This window comes from Diadema setosum, chromosome 1, assembly GCF_964275005.1.
Source record: "Diadema setosum chromosome 1, eeDiaSeto1, whole genome shotgun sequence".
NCBI classification, from domain to species: Eukaryota; Metazoa; Echinodermata; class Echinoidea; order Diadematoida; family Diadematidae; genus Diadema; species Diadema setosum.
The window spans coordinates 46,534,020-46,561,760 of NC_092685.1; the positions used below are offsets into that span (position 1 = coordinate 46,534,020).

The 27,741-nt window shown below is 37.6% G+C and overlaps 1 protein-coding gene across 1 annotated transcript in view; it reads left to right on the forward strand.

The window, feature by feature from the left end:
• The first annotated feature begins 11,777 nt into the window (after positions 1-11,777).
• LOC140240190 (uncharacterized) overlaps positions 11,778-27,741 on the forward strand; it is a 30,194-nt gene continuing 14,230 nt past the window's right edge. The window contains exons 1-3 of the mRNA XM_072320015.1: positions 11,778-12,015; positions 18,002-18,296; positions 25,967-26,196. Of these exons, the coding sequence (XP_072176116.1) occupies positions 11,811-12,015; positions 18,002-18,296; positions 25,967-26,196 (730 nt within the window). The 5' untranslated portion in view covers positions 11,778-11,810. The remainder of the gene's footprint in view (positions 12,016-18,001; positions 18,297-25,966; positions 26,197-27,741) is intronic.

Genomic DNA, 27,741 nt, shown 5'->3' on the forward strand with positions numbered 1-27,741 from the left:
GAAAATGCTGAACTAACTTTTTCCTCCATATCTCGGAAGTGGCTCAAGTTACCTTGAAACTTAGTACATATTATGCATGTTCTACCTGAAAGTAATTATCTTATGAATTTTAGGGTCAAGGGCCAGATGAAAATGGTAACAATTTACTATTAATTCAGAAATTGCACTTTTTCTCCACACCTGTACCTTGAAAATTACTCAATGCCTATTAAATGTATGAATGGGTCAAAGTCAAGTTAAAGTCCTTAAATCCCTAGATACATGCTCTCCTATTCATCCAATTAAACCTATGTCAAGGAAGGTGAACATTCAACACATTTGTGACAAACTTGTCATTCCAATATTTTGCCAATTTTGTGAAAATGTAATCACACAGTGTCCACATGTACTATCTAGACCTATTGGGAAAATCATGCATTATGGCGGAGGCATACCAGTCGCCAAAGCAACATTTCTAGTTTTTCATGAAACAGCTCAGGATTGATGTGCATTCATGAGCTGTGTTTGAGATGACAGTGATATTCACCTTTCATATGTTGTTTATTTTCCTGTTTACAACTAATTTTTGCAAGTTGTGTGAGGTTATGACTTTGATTTTAATTTGGTACTTGGGATTCACCCGTTTCTAAAACATACATTCAAATTTCGTCTGTTGAAAATGAGAAGGGCGTTAAGTGGTCTTGAACACTATGGGTTTAGTGACAACTTAACACCCTTATCATTCTCAACCGACGATTTATTGGTTATCTTCAGCAAGTCACACAAAATATGGTATCTTCAGCAACTATGGAGAATGGAGGTATAGTTCCTAATAAAATTGTTTATGTTAGAATATGTCTTGTTTTGATATAGTATAAGTGAGGACAATGTAATGTTGAATGTAAAGCTTGGATAAGGGTAAAGATGACATAGACTGTATTTAAGTGTTTCATTTTGTGTCATAGGTGTATTAAAGAGGACACGAGTCATGATACAAAATTTTGCCTCTTGCATAATTGCATGATGAATGAGCTGTGCGGGAAATACAATTTTACTATATCCATATCAAAATCTGTTGATACAAGATGTTCATGAAATGAAGCTATGGCTGTTATGATGTTGGGTAAGCTTCTAGAGTTTCTGACTTTACACTCATTCCCACTGGTTGTCACATAATGACAGACATATCTAGAATCAGCATTTCCTCTTCATTATTGATACAAGAAGATCTTGTAGAGTTTAAACTACTTGCATTCAGCTCTTTTCATATTTATCCATTTTGAAAAAAAAAAAGAACCAAAAAAAAATACAGTCAGTAAACTGTGATTCATTCATATGTACACCACCTAGATGTACAGCTACGAGTTGCTCCTTTGTGTCTTGTAAAACTGTCGCTGCAGATTAATGTGTAAATATGTAGATACCTATCTGAATTTGATGGAATAAATGTATGGACGGTGTTTTGTCAAACGCGAGACCATTATGCTACATACGCACAGTAACACAGTGGCCAATGTTGAGTCACATACATTGTATATATTTCCCATTGAAGGAAAGACCATAAATAGAGTACACTGTATTGCACTGCTGTAAAATTGGAAACATCTGTGCATTTCATGTGACATGAAGCTAACTGAAAAATGCAAGCATGCAAATTTTTATGCCTATGCATTGTGTACGACATTGGTGAAGTCCTCCTCACTTTCTACTGATGGTTCAGGACTTGTCAAATAGACAAGTCTACTCCGAGGTGAAAATGGCTCAAAATAAAGTGTTATCAGGGAACCCCAGCTACGATATGTTCTCCAGTATCTCTTGGTTCATCTTGTCTCTTGTTGTCCCCGCCGAACGAGTTTGAGCAGGGGACTATGAAACGGGCTCCGTACGTGTGTGTGTCCGTCCGTCTGTGTGTGCGTCCGTGTGTGATCAAAATGTTCAATTTGCTACTTCTCTGTCATTTATGAGCCAATTTTGATTCTGTTTGCTTTATATGATAGCACTACATGAGAGCTTTGAAACTTCTACACAGAATTTCAGTTGTGACCTTTGCCCTTGACCTTTGACCTATATTGTACATTTTGCTTCAAAATGCTACTCCGCCATTTCTAACCCGATTTCGATTCCATTTGCTTTATGTGATGGCACTAGGTGAGGGCTTCAAAACTTCTACGCAGAATTTTGACCTTTGACTTCTTTGACCTTTGACCTTGATTTTTGACCTATATTGTACATTGGCTACAAAATGCTACTCCTTCGCCATTTCTAACCCGATTTTGATTCCATTTGCTTTATGTGATGGCACTAGGTTAGGACTTCAAAACTTCTACACAGAATTTTGACCTTTGACTTCTTTGACCTTTGACCTTGATTTTTGACCTGTATTGTACATTTTGCTACAAAATGGTACTCCTTCGCCATTTCTAACCCGAATTCGATTCCGTTTGCTTTATGTGATGGCACTAGGTGAGGGCTTCAAAACTTCTACACAGAATTTTGACCTTTGACTTCTTTGGCCTTTGACCTTGAATTTTGACCTGTATTGTACATTGGCTACAAAATGCTACTTCCGGCGGGGATATATATATTATGCACCTCGTAATTACTACTTTTCCTTGTTCATTTTATTTCTTGGTTCGTCTTCATGTTACCATAATGTGGCGGCCTATGGCCGTGTAACTTTCTCATGCCAACACAGCGGAATGCTAAGGTCACTTTGTTTTAGTTTGGCTGTATGTCAGTTTCTCTGTCTGAATGTATTGTTTTACATGACAATTCATTGTGTATCGATCAAGGGTGACAATAGTGTCACAGAAATTAACTGGTTAGATCATACCAATCTCGCGATGCCTATGCTAAGGAATAGTTTGACATTTTAATCATGTTTAGCCCATTCTCAGCCAAATGTATAGTCATCCAGATATTTTGTTACATAGTTTATGAAGACTATTATGACAAGGGAGGGCAGTAAGAGCATTGTGGAAATGAATGCATAATTCTCTGTGTGGTGCATTTGTATGGTCATTTGTGTGTGTGTGTGTGTGTGTGTGTGTGTGTGCGTGTGTGTGCATGTGTCTGTCTGTCTGTGTCTCAAACACCATTGGTAGAAGTCAGTTACTGATAGTGTATTATCATAAATACTCCAAGAATGTTTGTTTTGTGCAGTACTGGGTGAAACTTGGGTCACTCCCATAGTCAAGGTGAAAAGAGAAAGTTCAGTAGAGTACAAGTAATATCAAAAAATTGAAACTGCAGGTTTCATGATAGTCAGGCATAAGAAAATAGTGGAATATGGAGGTACCCCGTGTGCTCAACAAACAGTGGTTTTGATCTCAGTCTATGAAAATTTGAATTAGATGAGGTGATAATGCTGCAACTCTGATCAGTTGTTACATAGAAAATATAGATTTTCCCACCCAATTTCATCAGATTTGCATTTGAAATAATGACAAGGCGTTCAAATTCAAGCGATTTTGGCCACTGTTCTACTCTCACTGTTCATTTTAATTCTTTGAGCATTCACATTCGTTTCATGTTATTCTTTTTAGATTTTATTTCATTCAATTTAGAGAGAAATTCATTCAATATAACGACTCAAAGTTGGCATTCAATTTCGCGTCAGCTGGATAGTCATTCAAATTCGTGCCAAATAACAGTTTCAATTTCATTTATAGGAACACAACTTTGCACTATGAAAGTTTGAATTCAATCAACATACACAACTTCTGCGGACCTTTTTTTTTTTTTTCACTGTCATACGATTGCAATAGTTGAATGATACAATTTCACTTTCACTTCAAAGTCCAATTTAATCATCTTAATTGCATCGGATGTATTTCTTTCCTGTCGATCTTTCTGTCACTTTCAAGTCATCCCTAACAATATGGATGTAACATTTAGGAAATAGCTAATATCCCAGAACATCGTCGGGGTCCTATACGTCCAAATCTATATTGACCATTTTGATTCCATTCCTTAGTTCCCCGTGTCCATATCATAAGTTACCGCAATCGGATCAGCTGCAGATAGACCTATTTCACCAAAGGGTTATATATATCGCCAGTTTTGCTTGGTTGTCAAAATGATCATGCTTCATCCACTAATTCTGTCCGTATTCGAGATGTTCACGCATACTCTGTAATGTAGCAGCGGCTAAAATCGTGTATGAATAAAGTGTAAATGTATGTGCTTGAAAGTAGGGTTATACGAGTTACTAGCCAATAAGTGTTAAAAAAAAAATCACATTTCAAAGTATGTTAAGTTTGCATATTCAAACAGCTGAGTAACTACAAAGAATTAAATCAATAACGAAAAAGACTGCCCGTACTTTTTAATTGTTTGCCTTATCAGGAATTTGAATTCATTAACGCTCTCCACGGCGGTGCTGATGCGAATTTGAATGCGCTGCACTTGCATTTTTAATATGAATGCCCTTTTTACACCCTTGTGTGAGAAACTCATTAAATCGCTTGCTGATGAAATTAAATTGAATGAACTAGTTACCTTTTTGAATGTCGATCTCGGTGATCATTCAAATTCACTCTAACTTGAATGACCGCGTCGTTAAATCGAATGCAAACCTGATGAAATTGGGCGGGGAAACCTATATTAAACAGATCATACAACTACAACCATCTCCCTTAAAAAGCAAAGCTAAGTTACCATGGGCGTCAAGGGGGGGGGGGGCGTGCGTTGGTGTGAACGCACCCTCTTTCAGACCCTTAAAAAGTTTTACTTATCATGTATGCACGCACAATTTAAATCTCCATGGTCTCGGAGGTGTGACACCCCCATTTAGATCCTCCCCCATTCGCCCGTCCGGGCTCGGTCACTTCGCTCCTTCGCATGCGCGCGAGTAAGAGGCCCGAAACTTGAAACCTGGACGTGAAGCCAGAAATATAAACGCACCCCCTTGAAAAAGGCTGGTGACGCCCCTGGTTACAACAACTCCATGATCATTTGACGATAAAGATGATGTTTTAGGCACAAGTTGTCCTTAGTTTTTTTTTTTTTTTTTCTCTAAGTTTCAAAGAGAGATGTAGCATTGCATTGATACAGTGGCAGTCTCTCCTCAATGGACTTGTCCGTCCGTATGTGCTGTGTTGTTTATCAGCCACACTTGTGAATTTCTGTCTTGTGTTTTTAACCTAAAAGGCGCTGGTGATACGTGCACACTGTAACACATATTTTCCTTCCACCGCAAAAGAAAATATTATGATATCGGAATACATTTAGTTTCAGTTTGACTGCAAACAGGAAATTGTGGAGAATGTGTCTTGGAAAACAAATCATGTCAATAAACACCAAAATTCAAGAAATCAGTGTGATTACGTCAAAGAAAGTAAAAGGAGAGGGGCTGCGACCATTCGAATGTTAGTGATGAGCATTTTGCACGACATTCAAGGGGCTATATCACAACCGACTTCCCTATACCTCTACTGTTGTATATTTTGTGTCGTGGTTTTATGCGCGAGGTGATTGAATGGTAATTTCTAATGATTTCGCTTAATATAATCAATTATCTCTTCCTCGCAGCGTGTACTGTATATATACACACACAACTGTCTTTTCGAGTACTTCTTCCAATATGCGTGATATACCGACAGCTGACAATGGTTCTATACCACTGGCAACTTTTAAATGGGGTAGGATGTTCCAGACGTTATTACATGAGGATTCAGTGAATGCAATAAGACTGGCGAAACACTTGGTAAAAGTTTGAATATACAATTAGTTAATCCGTTCAAAACTTAAGATTTATTTTAACGTTTTGGTTAATTTCATGTCTTGTTCTCTGTTAATGAAAACTCTCTTAAATCGTGGTGCCGTTCAGAAAAAAAAAATCAGTGAAGAAAAAAAATATAAGAGGAATTTCACAAATATTCGTTTTATGTCTTATTTACCTTTTTTTTTCATTTATTCCAACAAGTGTTCAATGAGCGAATATCTAATTCAAAATGTCTAGCGCGTGGATGTTTATGAGCAACACAACGTGGCAGCGCGCATGGTAGAAAGGAACCATATACCCGATTATATCTCTTGCAAGTATGTGCAGTACAGTACAATGTATAAACACTCTTGTTCGAACTTCCGTTAAGACCTTTTAGCGTGATGTGAGTATACAATAACCGCCAAACCTGTCTAAAAGTATGTTGACCCTACAAAAAGTTTCTTTCGCATAATATTGTATAGAAAGTGCAGTCAAACACGTGGTTTGACATTTCCTAGGTCCATGGTCACAGCCCACTATAATTGTCTACAGACCTCGCTGCTTTAGGAAGGTCACGTGTATGTGTAGTTCCCAGGTTACATGTTCTCACTGTGGAAGGACTCCAATCTGCGAAATAAACGCATCTACATGTAATATTCAACTCTCTCGCTATGATTCAATTCATTATGTATAATATCTCATGCTCTTCCTATCTAGCATGGAAATATTAACCGAAAAAAAAGGCTTAAAGCTACGTAATTAATGAAATCGCGGGATAAACATGAATCATTTTATCCGGTTGAAATTCGTGGTATTAAATCTAAATTAATCATGATGTTGCATTCTGAAATCCGGGAAATTTGATGATTACCATCAAAATTATGTTTTTGATGATGACGTATAATTACGATATCAATAGTATTATTGTCATATAGCCATTCCAAGCATTATTTTCTTGCTATTAAAAAAATATGCATCTCTTCATGGAAAGATACACTGTATATCCTGATGTGTGTTTTCATTATCAAAGTAATTGTATGTCACAAAAGTATATTGTAAATGATTTATACAGTTGTTACTGGTGGCTTCAGTGGTTTTGCCCCTGCATAGGCAAGACACTTCATCTTCAATGGCTGTAAACGGCCCTCCAGAGGAGACTTAAGTTATCAGTATAATCACCCAATGATTGATTGTTTAGAAGTATTCATAGCTTCCGTAGCAGGCATGCAGAAGACACAATGTAAGACAAACGTCATGATACAACATTCGAATACAAACAAAAATAATGAGGTATTTGCTAGTTGTAAACGTTGCGTCGCCTTTCTGTTATTGTGGTATAGGGCGCATACACAATAAGGCCACTTTGTGCATAATCATGACTGAAGTTTCGGATGCGTCCATGCAAATGTGACTGTCACATCAGGTACAACAAGTAAGATATTTTCTGTATAACTACAACATACACTTACACACATAACAAAATCACGTTAGAGTTTACATTGTTCAGACTCACCCAAACTGTGTTTCTCTGTCATGCGTTTCCGCATCCATCGACAGGAAATGGAAGCGGAAAGGGGTGCAATTTCTGTATTTGGCTGTTTGCGTGGCAACCCCTGATTTGTCAGGGATGTTTTGATTCTGCGACCTCAACAAATTGAATCGTTGTCACGAAATCAAGCTCATTTGACGCAGTATTTTCTTTTATCCCATGTGAAAGTGCATCAAACACAACCATCTGAAAAAGTCCCAATCGTTTGTAAATATTTGTGATTTTTATTTGCTTCAATAAAACATTAAAAAAATACATCTGTAAACGAATTTGTAACTATTTTATTTAATTATGGTGGTCGGGGCAGAACTTGAACTGAATGCTTCTGGTCTATATGTAAAACTCATTAACACTTTCTGCGCCAATTAGTGAGTCAAATGTGCACACATTTCACACACATCTATGGATAGGAAAATAATGTGGTATGTAAAGAGTTGATCGATATTCGCTGTGTAGTGAAGAGCCCCGACTTCTTCCAAAATGCTGTTGTTGTTCAATACAAGATCAGCCCCCGAAACACGACGGATATAGGTTTTATAATCCGTTGCAACTTTACGATAGCAGACAGGCCCCTGGTGTTCTGCGAGAATGTGTACAATGAATGTCGCTATATGATCACTGAACGGTTTCTTTTTTCAACATGACGTCTCACTTAGCGTAGGAATGACCCGTTAGTAAAAGATAATTATCTCATATTCCTGCAGAAAGATGTAATACGTACAGAGAATTGAAATTGCAAGTCTCTTTGGGTTACTAGTAATGTGCTCTAGTTTTATCTGAGTACGACGAAAGAAATTGGCTGAAAATTGAAGGTTTGATAGTAATTCAAAAGTGTAATATGTATTCATATAGATATGTATTATGTAGGCCTAAGTTCAGTAAATCAAGAGTATTTGATAATTTGTTACTATAATTAAGTCTTCACTGTTGATTTTAGGTTTGAGAGACACGCGAAGTGACAATATCAATCACTAGTAGGACGGTTATTGCGTTTGACCTACTTGCGACTGTGTGGGGGGTCATGCATGAGACCCCGTTGTACAAACAATGGTTGGAAGTTGTAGGAAATTCGGCACTTTTCAATTTTGTTGTCAAAGAATGTCATGCTTTTAAAGTGTCTAATCATGGCGAAAACTGAATCTGGTTCACTATGAAATCTGAAATTAGGTCAGTGCAAGCTGCGTTTGCATGTATTATGATAATGATGCATATATAGGGCCTACGTATACGTGTGTATGAATAATCTATATAAGCACATGGGATTATGTCTACATTATACAAGTTCTTTTTTTTTTTTGTAAGTGGTATTATAATTGAACCATGCCCCCAGGTTTATTGAGAGTGACCAGCCATAAAACGAAAGTAGGTTCACGTGTACACGTGTGAAAACTATGACCTTTTAGGTCGTTCTTTTGAAATACTTACTGGACCGCTAAACTTTTAGGAAAAATGTTCAGAGGGTGGGCAACTGCTCTGATTAGTAATGCTGTTCTGTAATAATAGTCCATGATAATAATGATTACTTTTACTAACAATTCTATCAGTGATTTTTTTTTTTCGACAAGTAAGTTAATGATTATTGTTATGATGTGTGTTAGCCAATGATAAGCAATTTGCGCTTTCCCGCTTTACACATTGTACCGTTGTACGCCCTTCGTTGACATGCGCGTGTTTAATTCTGTATCAGGCACTTATATCATTCATGTTGATAGCGCATGCGCAGGAGTGACTTGGCGCGCGTACTGTGCGAACTTTTGACAAATCACAGAGCATAGGCGTGGCTTTTGTTCTACGATGATTGCTGTTTGCGCCCACTTGTTTCAACATACTTACAGACTGTGTGGATCATCGATAAAGCTTTTGCACTGAGAAGTCCACTCGGGCATGTCTGGGGTATCAGTAGGCCCTATCTATGTTTTGATGATGACAAAGAAAATGAAAAGAGAGAAGAAGTATTGTAAATATCTGACCATGGTATATAACAACGATCTTGATGCTGACACAAGATGAGAACAAACATGGGCACAATCACGCAAACTGTTATATTTCGATAGAGACCTTGGGGTGTTGCAAGAAAGTTGCAATCAATTGCAAATAATTGCTAATCTTGAAACAACCATTCTGATTGGCTCAGGGTCTGCCCTATTAAGAAGACATGCATGCAACAATGATTTTGATTGGCCAGTGACAATCAGTTGCAAGTTGCAATTGATTGCAACTTTCTTGCAACACAATATTCAAACAAAGATGAAGGAATATTGACACCAATCGAAACTAAACAATCATTGGTGCCAGCAGTTTTAATATTATGTACAATTATGGCGTATCGGCCCTTGGGCTGCGTCTGTGATGTAGCCTAGATATCTAACATAAAAGCAAAAAATAATAATAATAATCACAAAAAGTATAACAAATTTATCATGCATATTTTTTGTTCTTAGCTGCCTTTGTCGAGATCGCAAGTCACACACGCATCATTTAACAGATTGGATAGGTACTAAAATTTCCATTCTCTTCACAGCATAATTTCCGTAAACTAGTAATGGCTTTCTATCAGCATTCCTTAGAATTACTAACAGGGTTTATCTGTGTATAGCACCGGCTATTCCAAGAAGTCCTGGCGCCACCCACGCGCTACTACAGGGTAGTGATTTTACTGATCTTGCCAAGAGGAGTGCGTGTGTGTGGGGGTCGGGTAATAACAATAACATAACCATGCTGCGTGGATGTATACTTGTACACACAGCAGAGTGTGAATGCATCAGATACCGGTGTAATACGTTCCCCAGTGCTGACGTGTGTTGGGAGTACGGCGTTCGATCGCGCTCTCCGAGTATCATAGAACGAAGTCTTGGATGCTGCATCAGTGTTGGTCGTTGTGAGGACGTGCGTCCGACCAACTTCCAATTCATCCTGTTCGACAAGATAACTTTTCACTGAAAAAGGTATGTATTTTGCGCCAAATTTGTTGATTACGTTTCGTGGCAGTCTGCGTAGTCATTGTGCACTGTGTATAGCAAAGCATTGACATGTGTGTAGCGTCAAGAAGGCTAAAAGTCTATGTAAAATCACCGAGGCATGAGATGGTTTGGAAACTGTGTACATGTAGTTGCTATAGACTGACCGATCGGTTCGGCGCGAAGCCCAAGAGAATAACCATGGAGCTACACAGCAAAGTGCATTCATGATGGCATACCGTGTTTTCATCCCACACCTGCAGGACGTGTGGTGTGTGGCTGTGGGTGTGTTTAACGTGGTGATAAGTCTGCTAGAAAATTGACTTGGTTATCATACCACGTTGATTTTAGAGTAATTTAAATGGGAAAAGGTATAAAACTTGGTTGCATTTGGTGATTGAAACGAAAATATTGATTTGTGTCTGCGGCTTTTTAAAGCAGGCGTAGAAATATGCACTTCATTTTGTTTGCTTGGCTTTATAATCAAATGAAACTTCTATCAGCATGATCAGTGATTTAGTGTCAAGTGTCTATTGCTGCAATTATGCAGTGTTTTAATATGTACTAGGTGATACATTTCAGCTGATTTAGTGAGATGCACACTGTATTGTAAGCTGCCTTTTATTTCATATATATTCCAAAATATATGAACACAGTGAAACTATTCATAAACTTGAGTTGAATAGGGTATGTTCAAGTCTTTTTGAAAGAGAAAGGCCAGTCAGTATGCAGTATACAGTAATTGGTAGTTTGCTTGAGACGACCTAGCCACGTATCCAACCACCTGCACTGATTACATTTTATGCACAATGTTTATCCAGCACAAAACCTTTAGACCAGCACAGCAATAAAAGCATGCGCATGCCAATTTATATTTGTAAATGCTGTGTCATAGTGAAAGACACAAGCTACATGGTGGGGTATTCAGTAGCTGTACCATATGTGAGATATGAGGAAAGAGAAAACGATGCATGGCTTTGCGGTGATTCTGATCACAAACTTAGTGATAGGCAATTTTATTTCTGATATGTAGTCCTTCAATATTCTCACCCATGAATTGTGAGAACCATAAGACCTTGTACAACTTGTAAGATATGATATAATATATGTATTGATCTCTTTCTCTCATTCTGTATTTTTAAATTTAAGTGGAGTGTACAAAAGGAAGTCTTTCCATCACAACTTGACACTTTGGTTGCATGTAGCCTTCCAAGCATCCTAGATTGCATCAATTTAGATCCAATCGCGGTTGCACCAAATCACCTACAGCAAAGTGGTCACAATGATTATTTTTTCTTCATTCCTCCAGTTCATTTATATGTCTAATTGTAGATGTAAATGACTTCAAATATATGAATTTTTCATATGTATGCTTATATATATATATATTTATATATATGTTATTGCCTTACTATGTCTTGAACATTCTTGAATTCCAAGCATGCTGATTTTAGATTAACACGTAGTTAGTTTTGACTTACAGTAGTCAGTTTTGACATACATGTAGAAAGTACATTTAAGTGCAGTTGATTAAGATGTACCATTTCTCTTTCACTTAATCTTGATCACAGTGCTCCTTTTTTTTTGTGTGTGGAATAAGTGAACGAGCAGTCTTACCATGTCAGGAAGCCTAGCGAAACCAGCAGAACTTCAAATTAAACAAGTGCCGGATGAAAACCCGTACGAACTATCGCCCATTGCCCTGGACGAATTGGACATGAGGATTGAACCCAGGTTCACGCGGTTACCACAGGATCCGCCCCAAGCGCCCGCAAGGACGCGGCCGAGCTTGGCGGAGACAAATGTATCCACAGGCCAACCGGGTAAGTCTTGGACTTAACCCAGTGAATACCATGAGTAAACTGTCTGTGTGTTTGTGTATGGCATTTTGAAATGATAGCTGTGCGAGGGTAAACAAACCAAGTATTAGTTATTTTTACGTTTCTGCCTTTTAGCACACACATTTAATATTGGTTATCCTGCTTTATGTACTTGAGTGACTGTAAGTATGTGTGTGTGTGATTGTTGTGTCCAAATGATGCAAATATTTTGTTATGATATTTTACAGAAATATCAGCTTAGGTTATTGTCCTTTTGTTACTTGAATTGAAATTAAGATATCATGAAAAAAGTGTGTTTGTGTGTGTATGTGTGTCTCTTTGTAGGTGTGTAAAAGTATGTATGTGTGATGTGTGTATGTATGTCATTGTCAAGTCTATCACCCATTGGCATATGGTAATCCCTGAAAATGGAATTAAATTTACAGCTTTCTTTGTGAGTAGAGACCAAAAAGGACCAAAGTCAAGTGCTTTTAGCAGTGCTTGTATAAATATGTATGATAGAAAATCAAAGTGTAAGCAAATCTCATAAAATATTATGTTTCCTTTAATCTGGTGCTGTGTCATCGGTCAGAAATATTCAACACTGAGTGTAAAACAAATAGCTCTGTGTGTTAGCTTTTCATTTGTGAATGATGTACATTTGTAGTTTGGAGATACCAAGTAGGCCTACACACTTTGTAAAGACTGTCCCTTCTGTGCATATAATATTAGCAGCATCATGCAAGAAATCAAAATCTCTACTTATGCTTTGTGGCTGGGAGCAAAAATCTTTGATACATAATGGAAAGAATTTCTTTGGGTGATGATTATCATAACCAGAATATAGTTGGAAATCATTTAGGTGTTAGGACAATGTCAAAATTTATTAAAAGTGGGGGGTTAAGTATTTTGTTAGCAGTATACTGCAGTTACCTTGTTTGTAAAAGCCAAAATAGATACATTTATGTATGCCAAGATGTTTATCATCACTGGGGCGACAAGATCTCATAGATCTACAAAATGTCATATGTTCAGAAGAGAGAAAAAAAAACCACACATGGCAGCCAAAGCACTGATCAAATGGGATAGACTTTCCTTTGATAGCCTTTGAAGCTGTTGTGGCTTCATTTTGGGGGTAAGACAGCTAGGATTTGCACAGGATGTCACTTAACTGGTTATCTGACCATTAGTCCAAAAAAGTCATTTTCACCAAAATTTGAGATAGAAGGTCTTGTCACCTCAGCGACATTATAATTATCACAACATATGCATCATGTAATATCTTCTAAAGATTATCAGCTCAAGAAGTTTACAGGAAGTGTATGTGACATCATGTGTAGCTTTGTAATGTGTCAATTGTTAAAAATGATCAAGACAAACATTTTGTCCAGTAAGTATGGTTTAAGCTCGTTATTCAGAAGGCTCTTCAGTCTGAAGATTCGTTATTCCGAAGGTTCGTTATTGTGAATTTCATTTTCGGATTAACAAATCTTCGGAATAATGAACCTTTGGAATAACGCCACAAATGTTCGGATTAACGAACCCTTTTTCATTTTCGGATTAACAAACCTCTATGTATAGGGAATTTGTATGTTTCAGATTAACGAACCTTCGGAATAGCGAACCTTCAGAAAAACGAACAGCACCCGTAAGTATTATGCTGTGCCAGTAAAAAACAAACAAAACAAAACAAAACAAAACAAAACAAAAACAAAAGAATATCTTCTCCTGTCTCAAATACTGCTCACGTAGTGACAAAAGGGGACTTCTTTTTTTTATATCATGAAGAATTCACTGAGCTTAGATATACAGTGTATTCAGCTCTAGCATAACAGAATGTGATGCTGATGCAGGTGAATAATTGTAAACCCATCTAAAATGTGGAAGGCCATTGGTGTCATCTTGGGCGCCAATAGAGTGCTATTGTATACCTTAGTAGACAAAATACCAGACCTTCTTAAAGCACCCCGCCTACACAAAGATCTATTCTATGAGATAAAAGAAGGTATCTAAAACCAGTTAATAGTCCGTGCAAAGGATGGCTGTACATTTACACCAGATTATCTGCTCTTCAGTGGGTGCAATGTACGTTGTATTGGTTTAACCACAGGCGTCTTGGTCAATATAGCCTTTATCATTTAAAGTAAGCCTAACTGTTTGTATTCCTTGGAAAAGAGCAGTTTGCTTGATGTATGCAGCCCCATTGTACAAACAGTGTATAAATGGTCAAACTAACAATGTCAAGGACTGTAACATTTTGAAAACAAATTACTGAGATATTGCCCCCTCTTTCTTGTTGCACTCATCAAATTCTTTGTGCTGTCTTATTTTTAAGTTACACAAACAGAGATCATGGGGAAAATTGTCATAGATCAATTCCAGATGGAAATTAGACCGAGTGCAAGCAAAAATTATAACGAAGCTTTTGCATCATGATATAATTTGTTTGTTTATCATACTTTTACAGTTCTATTGCTTCTGTCATTATTTTCCACATTCATAGTTTCATTATCAATTTGATTGCCAACTCCATTTTTTCTGTTTCTCATGTGGAGTGCCATAATTCCATATTTCTAAGGTATGAATGTAAACTTAAAGGAGGGGGTTGTAAATGCACCCAAATGTGTTGGTGCTTCTTTCAAGATGTTTTGACAGGTCATGTTACATACATGTCTGTCTGTGGTATACATAGGTCAGGTGTCTTAGGTCAAAATCCAGTCCCTGACTTTTAAATCCATGGAGTAAAAAATGTTTCATGCATGATATTTTCTGTGAAGATGTTGGGTGTATAAACAATCCGTGCAAATTTATTGAAAAAAACAAACAGCTTTATACATTGCATTTAAGCTGTTTGCTGACACTGCAGTAATGCAATAAACATTGATGGTACTTCAAATAAATACCAGTTGTGGTTTGTTCAACTTTGGTTTATGGGCTTTCATCTGGTGTATGCAAACACATTTAGATTAATATCTTTCTGGATTTATTTTTTACAACAGCCAGAGGGAGGAAACAAACAATGAGGATACCCATTAGCAGTAATGGGATCTATAGAGAAGCTCTAGTCAGACAGGCTACTGTACATTCTTCTCCTTTTCCCCCCCTGAGAACCATCAGTGTAAAGCAGCAAAATGGGATTGGAAAAGTTATCACATATTAAGAATAGACTTAGTGGGAGTGTGCTCTTATGAAAGAACATATTGGAAATTACATTTGTATATTTCTGAAATGCATTTTAGCTCAAGAATATTGGCATGTTCAGACAGACAACCGAGTCTACTCAGTCATGGACAAGTATTGGCAGACAATGTTCCAAACAACAGCGTGTCAAAAACTGTATAATGGCTTTATCAAACACCCAACTCAATCTCAAGCTGTATTGGTGAACCATTGTGGGCATGAGTACAAGCTGAACGCGAGTTCCACCATCTCAGTACATCAATGTAATGCTGGAGAGGCCATATTGATCAGACCTACAAATGACTAATGTGCACTAAGAATTGAGCAGAACTCATTTGAAAAATGACTTTGGAGCATGGTAGGCCAAGGAAACTTGATTTGAGAATTATTTATTTTGATTGAATTGTAATTCAGGTCCACTTTAGATGGAAAACAAACAAACAAACAAACAAACAAACAAACAAGACTTCCTCTTCATGAAATGTGTCCAAAAAAGGTTTTCAAACAAATTCTTTGCTGATCTGGAAAAGCTTAATAAGACAAAGCAAAGTATGGCAGAAGAATATTGCACCTCCATGTGTTTTGTTTTGTTTGTTTGTTTGTTTGTTGTTGTTTTTTTTCTTATGCATTGTTGTGGATAAATCTCAGGTTCCTCTTTTGTGCAGATGTTTGTTGAACAAAGATTTCTGCAGTTTTGTAAAATGACAGAGAATGACATTTGATCAGCAAATCCAAACAACTGCCTAAAGTCAACAACACTCTCGCAGAACATATTGTGATAACTTGAAACCAAATCTAGTTATTAAATGTTTTATAGTGAGCATGTATCCAAACTTCTATTTCACAGGCATATATAGAATTTACCTGTTTTAAGAATACCATATTGCCTAAGGGAAGTTGAAGGTGATTCAAATACTAAAATACTAAGAAGATGTCATCATGTGCAGTTTCACGAACAAGGGACTTTGCGTTGCGCCTTCGTGGTTCACCTGTATCAATTTTACAGACCTGTGACAAGGCTTACATTGTAAATGGTTCGGAAATGAATGTATGTTGTGCATGATTGATTTGTCAGGAACCAGGGGTGAGTCACACCATGGACCTACAGTACAATTGTAGTACATGTAGATCCATGGTGACAGGGAAGCATGATAGGAAAACAACCCTTTGTCAAAGGAAAAGTTCACCTTCATTAACATAAGGATTGAGAGAACGCAGCAATATTAGTAGAACACATCAGTGAAAGTTTGAGGAAAATTGGACAATCGATGCAAAAGTTATGAATTTTTAACGCTTTTGTGTTGAAACCGCTGGATGAGGAGACTACTAAGGCTCGTGATGTCATGTGAGTACAACAGTATCAATGTTAAAAGAAAATGTAAAGAAAATTCAACATATTTTCACTTTTTTTTCGCATAATAAAAGAGTTAGAGCATTTGACTTGCCTCTTTCTAAAGGCAATGGGAATAATATTACCCATGGATATGTCAGTAATGAGTCAAGGAAATGTGTACTTTTTTCAAAAGATGAAATTTTGTGAAATTCTCTTTTTATATTTTCCTTATATTGTTGTACACATGTGACATCAGACACTGCAGTAGTCTTCTCATCCAGCGGTGACTGCACAAAAACTTCAAAAATTCATAACTTTTGAACGGATTGTCGAATTTTCCTCAAACTTTCAATGAAGTGTTCTACTAATATGGTGACATTCTCTCAATCCTTATGTTAATGAAGCTGAACTTGTCCTTTAATGCACCTATTCACTTTTTCTTGTGCCAGTTCAAGAATCAGTATTAAGAGGAAATATCGGTTAAGAAATGTAAATACTGGCATCATGTTTAGGACATTGATCCAGGGAGAATTTTCCCTTTTATTTACCTAGTACATACATGTGGTACTCTGAAGATATTGAATTCCTTTGATCCTTTTCTCAAGGAAGATGTGGTACGAACAATTTGGGTCAAGTGGCACTGATTTCACAAGATTGTATTGTTCTGTATACAACATGCTTGTACAGTTGCCTTGGCTTCCTGAAATATTTCCTGCACTGAAATCAAAATTTGCTGAACTTCAGTAGTTAGCATTTAATAATGACTTGGAGTTTGTTCTTGTATTTATTATGAGACCTCTCAGATACACAAGGGGTAAAACTGTTTTTTCCCCCAGTCATATTATGACAGCAGATATCATTAAAATGTCTATCCCCGCAGGGTTTATAAAACATGACACTTGTGGATCACATTTTTGCAAACCATTGTGTTGTGTTTGTTTAGGTAGAATGTTGATGGCATAAAATCTCATCAACCCTGTCTATACATGTTCAACATATATCCATGATAAACTGTTATTATTGTGTATGTATGATCTTCAATTTGTGTTGCATTTTGTTTTAGGTGTGGCAGAGGTCCAAGTGATGATGATTGAGTATGGTAGTACAAAAATGTAGTTCACACATTAGGATGTATCCTCTATGCCAAATTTGCACCTTTTATTGTATGTTGTGATTTTAGGCTGTGAGATTACTACCTCCTAATGCAGCAACTTGAAACAAAAGTTATTTTGACTACCAGAAGTTTTGTCTGAAGCTGGCCCAACATAGCAATGAATGATGCATGCAAACTGAATTCTAAGTAGGGCCTACTAAAGTGCATGTCATTAAACTAGGCTGATGAGACAGTTTCGTATGAGGTTCTCCGAGAAAAAACCCACAAAACTAGGTACACTGATGTATGGTAATGAAACTTTGTGGACCGTAGTAGAAAGGCAAGTCATTTTTTTTCTTTTCCTACCACATTTCCTTTCACAGTCAGCCCAAATTATAAGAATCCACCACCCTATGGGACCAGACCAGCTCACGAGAATGGCCACGGGCACGGCCACGGGCACGGCCACGGACACGGCCACGGACATGGTGGCCAACATTTCTACGAGGAAGTCAATCAGGCGGAGCTCTCCAAGAAGCTAAACAAGGAATTTGAGTATGGGTCCCCGTCCAGTCTTCCACAGTCCCACACGGAGGCTGACCAGGCCATCCTGTTCTCTCAGTCCAGTACGACAAATTCACTGGCCCCACTGACCGACTCGGTGGAAAAGAAACCAAGGTAAGATCCATGTGTACTGCTAATTACGGAGTTTCAAAACTTTGGCGTTGTCTGTGTTCTGATTGGTTACTTGTATCAATCATGTCTACAAATTTGTATCTTGTCTTACTTGTGTGGTGATAAGGTGCATCCTAAGAAAGTTTTACATGATGCTTGATGCTTGTCAAAAAAACAAACGAACAGGAAAGACATATTTTATGAATCAATGAGGTTCAAACCCCAGGAGAAAATATTTGTGAATGTGGATTGCAAGAACTCTGCTGCAAAGCTGCTGACGGATCTTGGGGGTGTTTCATCAAGGTAGTCAGCGCTGACAAGTTGTCAGTCTCTGACAATAACCATAGTAACAGTCAGTGACCAGAGCATCTCAGCCAATCAAAACCAAGGATGTTGCTGAAATTGTCAGAGACTGACAACTTGTCAGCGCTGACTAAATTGATGAAACACCCCCCAGAGCTTGTACTTGAGGAAAAAAAGATAGAGACATGTCACACTTTGATTTCTGCATTGAATGAATCTACAGGTATAAATCTGACAGAAACCTATTTCTGTGTATATGAATGGTTTGTTGACATACAGTAAGGCATGATACTCATCACCTGATGGTACCATTCCATGTTTTCTCACCCATGGAAGAGTACAGCTGCCATCCACACGGAGTCCTTGAAATACACACTGAGGAATGTGTGTGTGTCTCTGGTGCAAAATGCCTTATATGGGTATACCAGTGGTGGGTTTGGCAGTATTCTCACTGTTAATACAGCAAGTGCATGTGATGTCCCTATTAGAAGTGGTGGCCCAAGCATGGTCAAGTTTACTGATTTATGGATAAAGCTATCCACTGTTCATCACCTATTTGTCATTTTACCTTCTATCAGTTAGTACCTGGTAGTGAATTGACTTTATCCAAGGAGAAATATGTAAATTTTGAGGGGTTAAGATTTGCTCTTGTGGTAAAATACACACACACACACCCAAAACCAAACAAAAGAGAGAAGAAAAAAATCCTAAACTCACAAATAAAACAAGCACAATAAAATCCGCATTTAACAGGTAGGCCTAATAACTACTGTATCTAAGGAAACACAACTAATGACCTTTATATGCCTAGCCGCTGTAGACAGATTAGTGATCAATTTGATTTTATCATGCAATATTTGTGATACACACATCACACACACACATCTCCTGTGGGACCTACTATGTACAAACTTATGCATGGTCATTCTATGCATTGAGTACCAGTGACAATTCACGAAAATTTCATGCTGTGAAGAAGACCGTCCATTCCAATTCACGAAAAATTTAATGCTATGAAAAATAGTTAACAGTAGGCCTACACTGAAAAAAAAAAATATGTGTAATTAAAAAAAAAAGAAAACTGTACAACTGCCCAAGATATGAAGCCAAACCTGTCTAAACAACCTGCCAATAGTGGTCACCTGTTAATAGTGGTTACCTGTCATCTGTGGCCACTACAAACTTGTGGACTAGTGTATGTGCAAAGCTCACCTACAGGGGTCATCTTTCAGAAAGAGTTTGTCTCCCCCAGGCAATATATCACTGTGTATAGAGGCTATTAGTTCTGTAATAATAATGAGTTCTGCTGTCTATTATTATTATCACTTTTAATTATTACTTGTTTTTATTTTTCTTTCTGCCTATATTTCATTTCATACAATAGCCCTTCTTCAAAGAGCACAGCTTTATAAAATGAGACAAAGTAGCATTTAAGTAAAAAGGATACATACAACACTTTTTTTGCACTAATTTATTTCTGAAATACAAGCAGTGATAGGCCTGTATAGTGTAGACAAGAACTTTTGCGTGCATTTTGATTTCACAAATCTTGGCTCTCACAAATTCCGGAAATTAAAATGCACATTAACATTTCTGGTTTTACAGTTTTGGCTTCTTTTTTTCTTCAGGGTACCTCTTCCGGGTATCATGTGAATATGGGATTCTGTTTCCTTTACTGACTGACAACTACAATTGTATATCAACATTAATTGTCTGGGGAAGGAAATCATCTTGTGAATTGTCTTTTGTGCCAAACAGGCATGTGATGAAATTGTGTAGCCATGATATTTGTTGGTTTCTGGAAAACTTGGCACCAGTACCAGACAGGTTGTTCTTTGAAGTGGTGATAACAATGCAGGCACATCATAATATTATCATGTTGCTGTTGTTGTATTCTGAAGAACCATCTGACCCACTCACCTTCCATCCAGGAGGTGTGTTATGACTAAAGTGTAGGTTGTATTTCAGCATCAGTCTATTAGTGTACCTGCAATTCTAAGTCTGTTAAGAAATCATTTTGTTTCCTTAAATTACATATTGCTCAGAGTTAAGGATTAGCTTTTTGAAGACTAGTAAATATTGAAACTGAGTGAAGTAGTGTAAATTGTTTTCATTGGTATGTGGATATAAAGACTTCAAGTGAATCCAACCAGACATGCTAACAGGAAATGGTCAGTATCTGTGCAGTAACAATTAATGATAGTAATAGTAAAGACAATGATATTAGGGCTAGGATACTGCTAGTTACTTCTGCCTATAGTTTTGACTACTACCAAGACAACAACCATTACTACTACTTCTGTTGCATACTGTAATACCACTTCTACTCGTAAGAATGATAATGATTTCATTGAAGTACCTAGGTATTGCAATGGAAGTGACAGAAGGCTGTACCACTTCCAATATGTTACATTTGCAAATATAAATGCATTATATGTTACACATTGTTGTGAGAAACAAAGCTTATATATTTTCTGGTTGGAAACAAATGAGAAACTCCCACAGTAAGTTTGATCAGCTAAACGTCAAGCAGTCGGATGTCAAACCCAAGTGCAGACCTCAGGATGTTTCCTTCCCCTGTGAGCACATCGGTTTCCTCCTCTTTATACATAGGGCCCATGTGATTATGTGCCTCAAAATGGTGAAGGTTACCACTGCCTCTGTAAAAGAAAATATACTAGCAGCACTAATTGTGAAACCAGAAATTGCTGCGTGCACAAAACTTTCGCAAAATGAGGACCAATGATTCCCAGAAGTAAATTGCACACAAAAGTTTTTGTATTATTAACAATCTCCACGTACACTTTGTATACTCATAATTTTTTCTTGCTCAGCAGTTCATAAAAGTTTTCTGGAAAAAAAGGCCTTTTGCTCCAATTTGTAACAATTTCATGCCACAAATTTTTCTGGTTGTACAGTGTTGTGAAATTGGTCTGCTTGGGGGAAAAAAAAGAGAAAAACCATGGTGTAAATTGTTCTACCTTTTTTTTCTACCAGAGACTGGAAATTCTCTTTTCTCCACCCAAAGGTGGGAAATCGATAGCCGTGCTTCTTGATAGGGCACACAGCACTCTTATTTCCTTATTGCACTCTTGTTGTTCTCATGCAGTTGCAAATTTAACCACTCATGAATCCTGAATTGTAGAAGTTATCAGTCATTTAGACCCATAGAGCCATGTCATCATGTGGACAAAGCAGATATCATGTCTACAATTGTACCTTGGTATTCTTTTTTCTTACCAAAAACACAAAAACAAAAAGAAGTGAGAAAAATTCAACAAGATATGAAATCTGTTGATTCTTTCATGTAATAGACACTAACAGCCATCACACTGGCAAAAGATTGTGAAGTCTTAGTGATCTTTTATTGTCTGTTCACACCGGCAACCAAACTTCTCGATCTTTGGATCAAGAAGTTTGGTTTTGTGCACGTGCACAAGGAAGAAGAAAGAGTGCCCCGTGTGACAGCTGGTGATTGTGATGTAACAATGCACACCTGAACGTCACAATGACTGCGCACTTCGAAGGCACCTCCTGCAAACAGAAGGTCAACTGATCACGTCACAAACTTCATGAAGTTTCAGTTGCTAGCATTCACACTGCCCAGAGATCAAGAGTTTTGGCGGGGGTTCGGGAAATGTCCCTAGATTGAGTGGGAAGTTTCACGAAAGTTTCGCTGGAAAATTTGCGGTCACATTGGCAAAAGATTGCAATCATAAACTTTGGGATCTTGTGGCAGTGACCGTGGCTATTGTCACGCAATTGCCATTTAAAAAAAAAAAAATTCACAAATATGCTTTACTCAGCGAAATTAAAGTACTTTGCCACCAGGGTCTTTTTGGCACAAAGTTGAGACGTGTAGGAGGAGCATGGATGTTGTGTCCCATCAATTGAAATGCTACATCTGTTTACAGCAGATGTACTGGATTAATTTGTTTGTTACTATGGATTAAGTGGGAGAGATATTCAAGACTGTGCCATTATGCTGGAATAACTCATTAAGTACATCATTAACCACTGTATTTATTATTAGGGGAAATTGTAGCTAGGGGTTCTCGAGAATATATTATAAGCATACAGTTCATTGGTTGGAGAGGGATGGGTCTCTCAAATAAGCTGATGCGATTATCAAGGTGAGCATGGGAATTGACAAAGATTGCTCTTCATTATTTTTAATCCAAGACAACAGAGTTTCTGGAGATGGTCATAGTCTGAAATATATACATTTCTACAGTTCATTCGTTTATATATTCATATCTATCAGTATACACTCTGAACATTGCCTGTGTGTATACACGTATGTGTATACAGTGTTTGGTATACATTGTATGTTTATATGATTCATCTAAAGAGCATATAACTGCAAGTGTACTTTTGGTTGGCATCTCAACAACTAGCATCAAATAGATGCATGAGCAGACTACAGGATGCCTTTACTGTGTGAATGCTTATGTGTAGGGTGGGGAGGGGGTAAGAGACAGGAAAAACTTAGCCCTATTTTGTCAGCAGCCATATGCAGAACAAATTCGCACCATGAGCCGGGCTCTATAGGGCCACGGGAGTAGAAATCAAATTAGATATAAAGGCCACGAGTGCACTCTAATTGCTTTGAACTTGGCTTGCTAAGATTGAGTGCCAGCTAGCGGGAAATTGAGGTAGCCATTGAAAAACTTTCAGGGCATGCAAGAAGTGGCGATCACCTGCAGAAGCAATGGGAACCAATGTGGCTGTTTGATAGGGAACAATTGTTTGTTAGGTAGGATGCCGAGCCCAACTTCAAGCCTCAATGATAATGCTATCACATCACCCATTGTAACAGGAATACAGTACAGATAGGATTTCCTGCCTCCCTGTGGTCAGTGCATGGCCCAAAGGCACACACACACACACTCACACAGAGTCTATTTTCATTGTTTATTTACTAGTGTTTTGAGGCCAAACTTCTTTTATTACCCTACTACGATGATGTGACACTCTGATGCAATTTATAGAACAAAATTTGTGTCCTTGTGGTATTAATTTTCATTGATAAAGGATATACAAATACCAGTTGCATGACGTATCATGTGTAAGATGATAAGCTTCCTTTTTTTTCTTTCTTTTCATTCCAAATCGTATGAAAAACATCCTGTTTCAATTGATATCCATTCACATATTTACTTTGTTTTTAATGAGAGAAAAATTGCATTATCTCCATGAAAACAATGATGGTCCATAAATTGTATTAGAGTTCAAAGTACTGCATACATTTAGTGTCAATAATCAAAGTGTAACCTTTGTACTCATAATTTATAATATGGTGAATTTTGCATATTATTACTTAAAGGTGTTTTCTTTTTACATTTTCTCTTTGGCCTGTTTTCATGCAAATTTTCTATTACTTCCCACAATTTTCTATTAGTTTTATTGTAAATATTATTGATTTTACTATCATCTATCCAGCAGTTTGACAATTAGAACCATGCAATTAATTAATTTTTTTTAAATGATTGTTACTGATTTGATGTGTGTGTCAGTTCACTGATAACAACTGTGTGTGAAATACTGAAAATCTCGAAACCTCTAGCTCCAGTTTTTCACTTCTCATGGATTAAATGTAGCAGAGGACAGGTGCCAGAACTAGATACCATATAGGACTCGAATCATTTCCTGATTGTCTTTACCTTATCTTGGTGCTGTACTGTTGAGGGTCATTCATGCACAATCATACGCAAATATCCAGGGATGCACTACAGAGTGGGATGATGATGAAGATAGGTATTTATGCATGCACAGCATGCTGAAGGTCACTCTTCACTTCACACTGCCCACGTACCATCCGCCGGCCGTACCCAGAGGGATACCCATTCTCCTGATTGAGTGTGTGTCCCCAGTGATCTCCTCATTGGGCGAATGTGATGCCAAGAGTCGTACGTGGCGGTGACGAACGCATGACGGCGTTTTGAGTCATCTGGGTTCTCGGTCGCAATCTGCATCTCCCGCCTCGAATGGTGTGATGAATCATTTTGTTGGAGGTGTTGACCGGAACAAATTCTCCAGGTCCCCCTTTCCCTCCCAACCAACCCCCCCCCCCCCCCCCCCCGAAAAAAAAAGATATCAAATGAATGTTGTACAGTCTTACTCATTCTTACCAGGAGCTGGGTGATTCACATAGGTGCTTTACACACTGTATGTGTTCCCTGCGATGTCACAAACATGCTTTATTTATATCCACTTCTCCAGATGCCTCCAACAGGTTTTGACATTCATGATATGGTGTGATGATGATGATAAAGATGGTGATGAAATTGATGTCATCAAATGATGATGGTAGTGATGATGATGGTAGTGATACTGATGTCAGGGCTTAGACAGTAGGTCCTAATGACTTTCGATGATATTTTTCTTTAAGATGTATTGTCATAATGATGATTATAATGGCAAGGATGACAGTGGACAGAATTACAATTGTGACTGGTGCTAGTATTATTGCTAAGACCTATACCCATAGTGGTGGTCTTACGGTCAGTAATGAGGAAGGAGCTTATTGAGAGTTAATTTGCAAGGAGCAAATTACCATGGAGCAAATTAATCAAGGAGGGGTTGCAATAGAATGCACTTAATGGTAGGGCTCCTGATTTTGGCCAAGAATATTGAAAGTGTATGCCTGGACAGTGGCTGTCATAATTGAATTTGGATGATTTGATCCTTTCCTTGGATTTATACCAGACTCAATATAGCTATGTGCGTTTGTTTGTTTGTTTTTTCAGTGGCCTAAAAGCTTAAAGGAGAGTGAAACATAATGTAAATTGAGGGAATACAGCAATATCAGTTGAACACAACAGTGAAGTTTGAGGAAAATAGGACAATCAATTCAAGTTATCAATTTTTACGGTTCTGGTGCAGCCATTGCTTGATGAGAAAACTACAACACTTTGTGATACAGTGCCATGTATGGAAAACAGAAGGAAGAAAATTCAACATTTTTCATTTTCTAGCATAATCAAAGAGCACCTAACTTACCTCTTTAATGGAGTAGTTATCATGTCCAGGGAAGGTGTTCTTTTCATAAAAAATGAAATTTTGTGAAATTCTCTTAATATTTTCTGTATATTGCTTTCCATATATGTGACATCATGTATTGTAGGAGTCCTCTCATCCAGCAGTGGCGGAATCAAAACTTTTAAAATTCATAACTTTTTGATGGATTGTCCAATTTTCCTCAAACTTCACTGATGTGTTCTACTGATATTTTTGCATTCACTCAATCCACATGTATAAATAGGGTTTCATTCCACTTTAATTGTGTTTTGGCTGACTCCTGCTTTAACACAAAATGTTGATGTTGTATGATTTGATATGAAATTTATGATAATCAGATATCTTTGCAGGAAAAAGGTGAACCCATTGTACGACAGCTACAGAGGTGGAGAGGAGACGTTAGATAGCACGGGGGCAGATACCTATACGACAACGGATGAAATCAGGAAGCATCGAGGGCCAGTCAGCCACATAGGGTCTATCCTGAAACATCCATGTTTCATATTCCTTCTCATGGTCTTCGTAGTCGCCCTGGCGGTGGTCTTCGTTCTTCTGATGCAAGGCACAATAACATCCAGAGGTGAGCGATCATGGCTTCACAACACTGTCATTAAAAAGAGTTTTAGTGTACGAAAGTTTGTTGGCAAATAGAACTGTGCGCAGGTGAATGTGCACAGAATGTTTTGGACTCCAGTGCAATGTGACTTCTAAAGAATAAAACAGTAGCAACTATCAGATGTATAATATTGCCTCTTTAGTTTTCAAAATCTATGGCTGTGAATATAGTGAAAAAATTCACAGCCATAGAAATGGAACTTAAAGACGGGTTGCAAAGTTAACTACCCACATTCATAGAACTTAAGTAGTAGGTAAGGTTGTTTTACTTGGACAGTAACATCATTGTACTGAGGTAGAAAACAAAATATGTCTTTCCTCTCAATATATGTGTTTCTAAGTCCTAAAGAATTTACGAATATATTTGCTGTGTAGGTTTCTGAGATATAAGAATAACATGTACTTGGCAAACCCTGTCTGACCTACAATTGTACATGAAAGTGAAAGTTTTAAAGTGAAAATTTGTGCTGGTGTACAATTCTTTCATTTTATTATCTGAAAGTCCAATTAATGCCAAATGGTTTTGGCCTTTGAGAGTGGAATTACCCATGTATTGTCCCTTAAGAATTATATTGGAATCCAGTGTCACATAACCTTATAAAGATGTCAACTGCTTCCAAACTATTATAACGAGAACACAAAACAACATTCTTTCACTTTCACTGCACTTGCAGCGAGTGTCAAATCTAAACGGGATTTTTTTCTTTCTTTTTTTGCGATGTATTTTGAATACTTTCACTTTTATCAGATATTAACCCGTTGAAGGTGAGTCCTGAGTATACTCGGGCAGGTGTACGAAATGCGTGTTGTAGCAAAATCAGTTCATCCTCAACGGGTTAATGACAATCACTTGGCACAAGTCATTCAATATGTCAATGACACTTTTTTTCTGCCCAGAATGTTAGTATGGTTCAGTTTCATTCTAATATTTTCTTTAGAAATTTCTTAAGCAAAGAGCCTTTGATACTTGACTTATCTTTGTCATTTGATAGCAGTGTGTCTGTGTGTGTGGCATATTGCTTGATCGGAACAGAAGCTCTGCAACTCTTTTGTTACGTAGCAAGAAAGCAAACATCCTGCTAGAGTGAGTGCGCATTGTAGTGTTGGGCCATCCACACCCTTGTCATAGTAGTGGTGACCCCAAACGCTTGCAGCAACATGGGCATCTTTACTCAAGCTCTGCTTTTCAGTCCTGGTGCATGGCTGTGCTTAATTGTGTGTGTGGAGGAAGAAAGAAAAAGGAAAGCAGATTGAAGTACAGAAGGCATATTGTTGAGCATGCTGTTCCTATCTGTGCTACGTGCCCTTTGATCTCGTCATGTCAACAATTTTGAAATTGTGTCGTACTTTGATCAAGCTGTAGTTATGTGCAGTTGGCTGTAAATCCATGAAACTCCCTCTCTTTATTACCCTCACATGTTCCTGATGGTATGATGTGCAGGCATTATTTGCCAATACAGCCATAAAAATCAAGACTGAAAAGGAATACTCTGTGTGGTAGAATCAATAT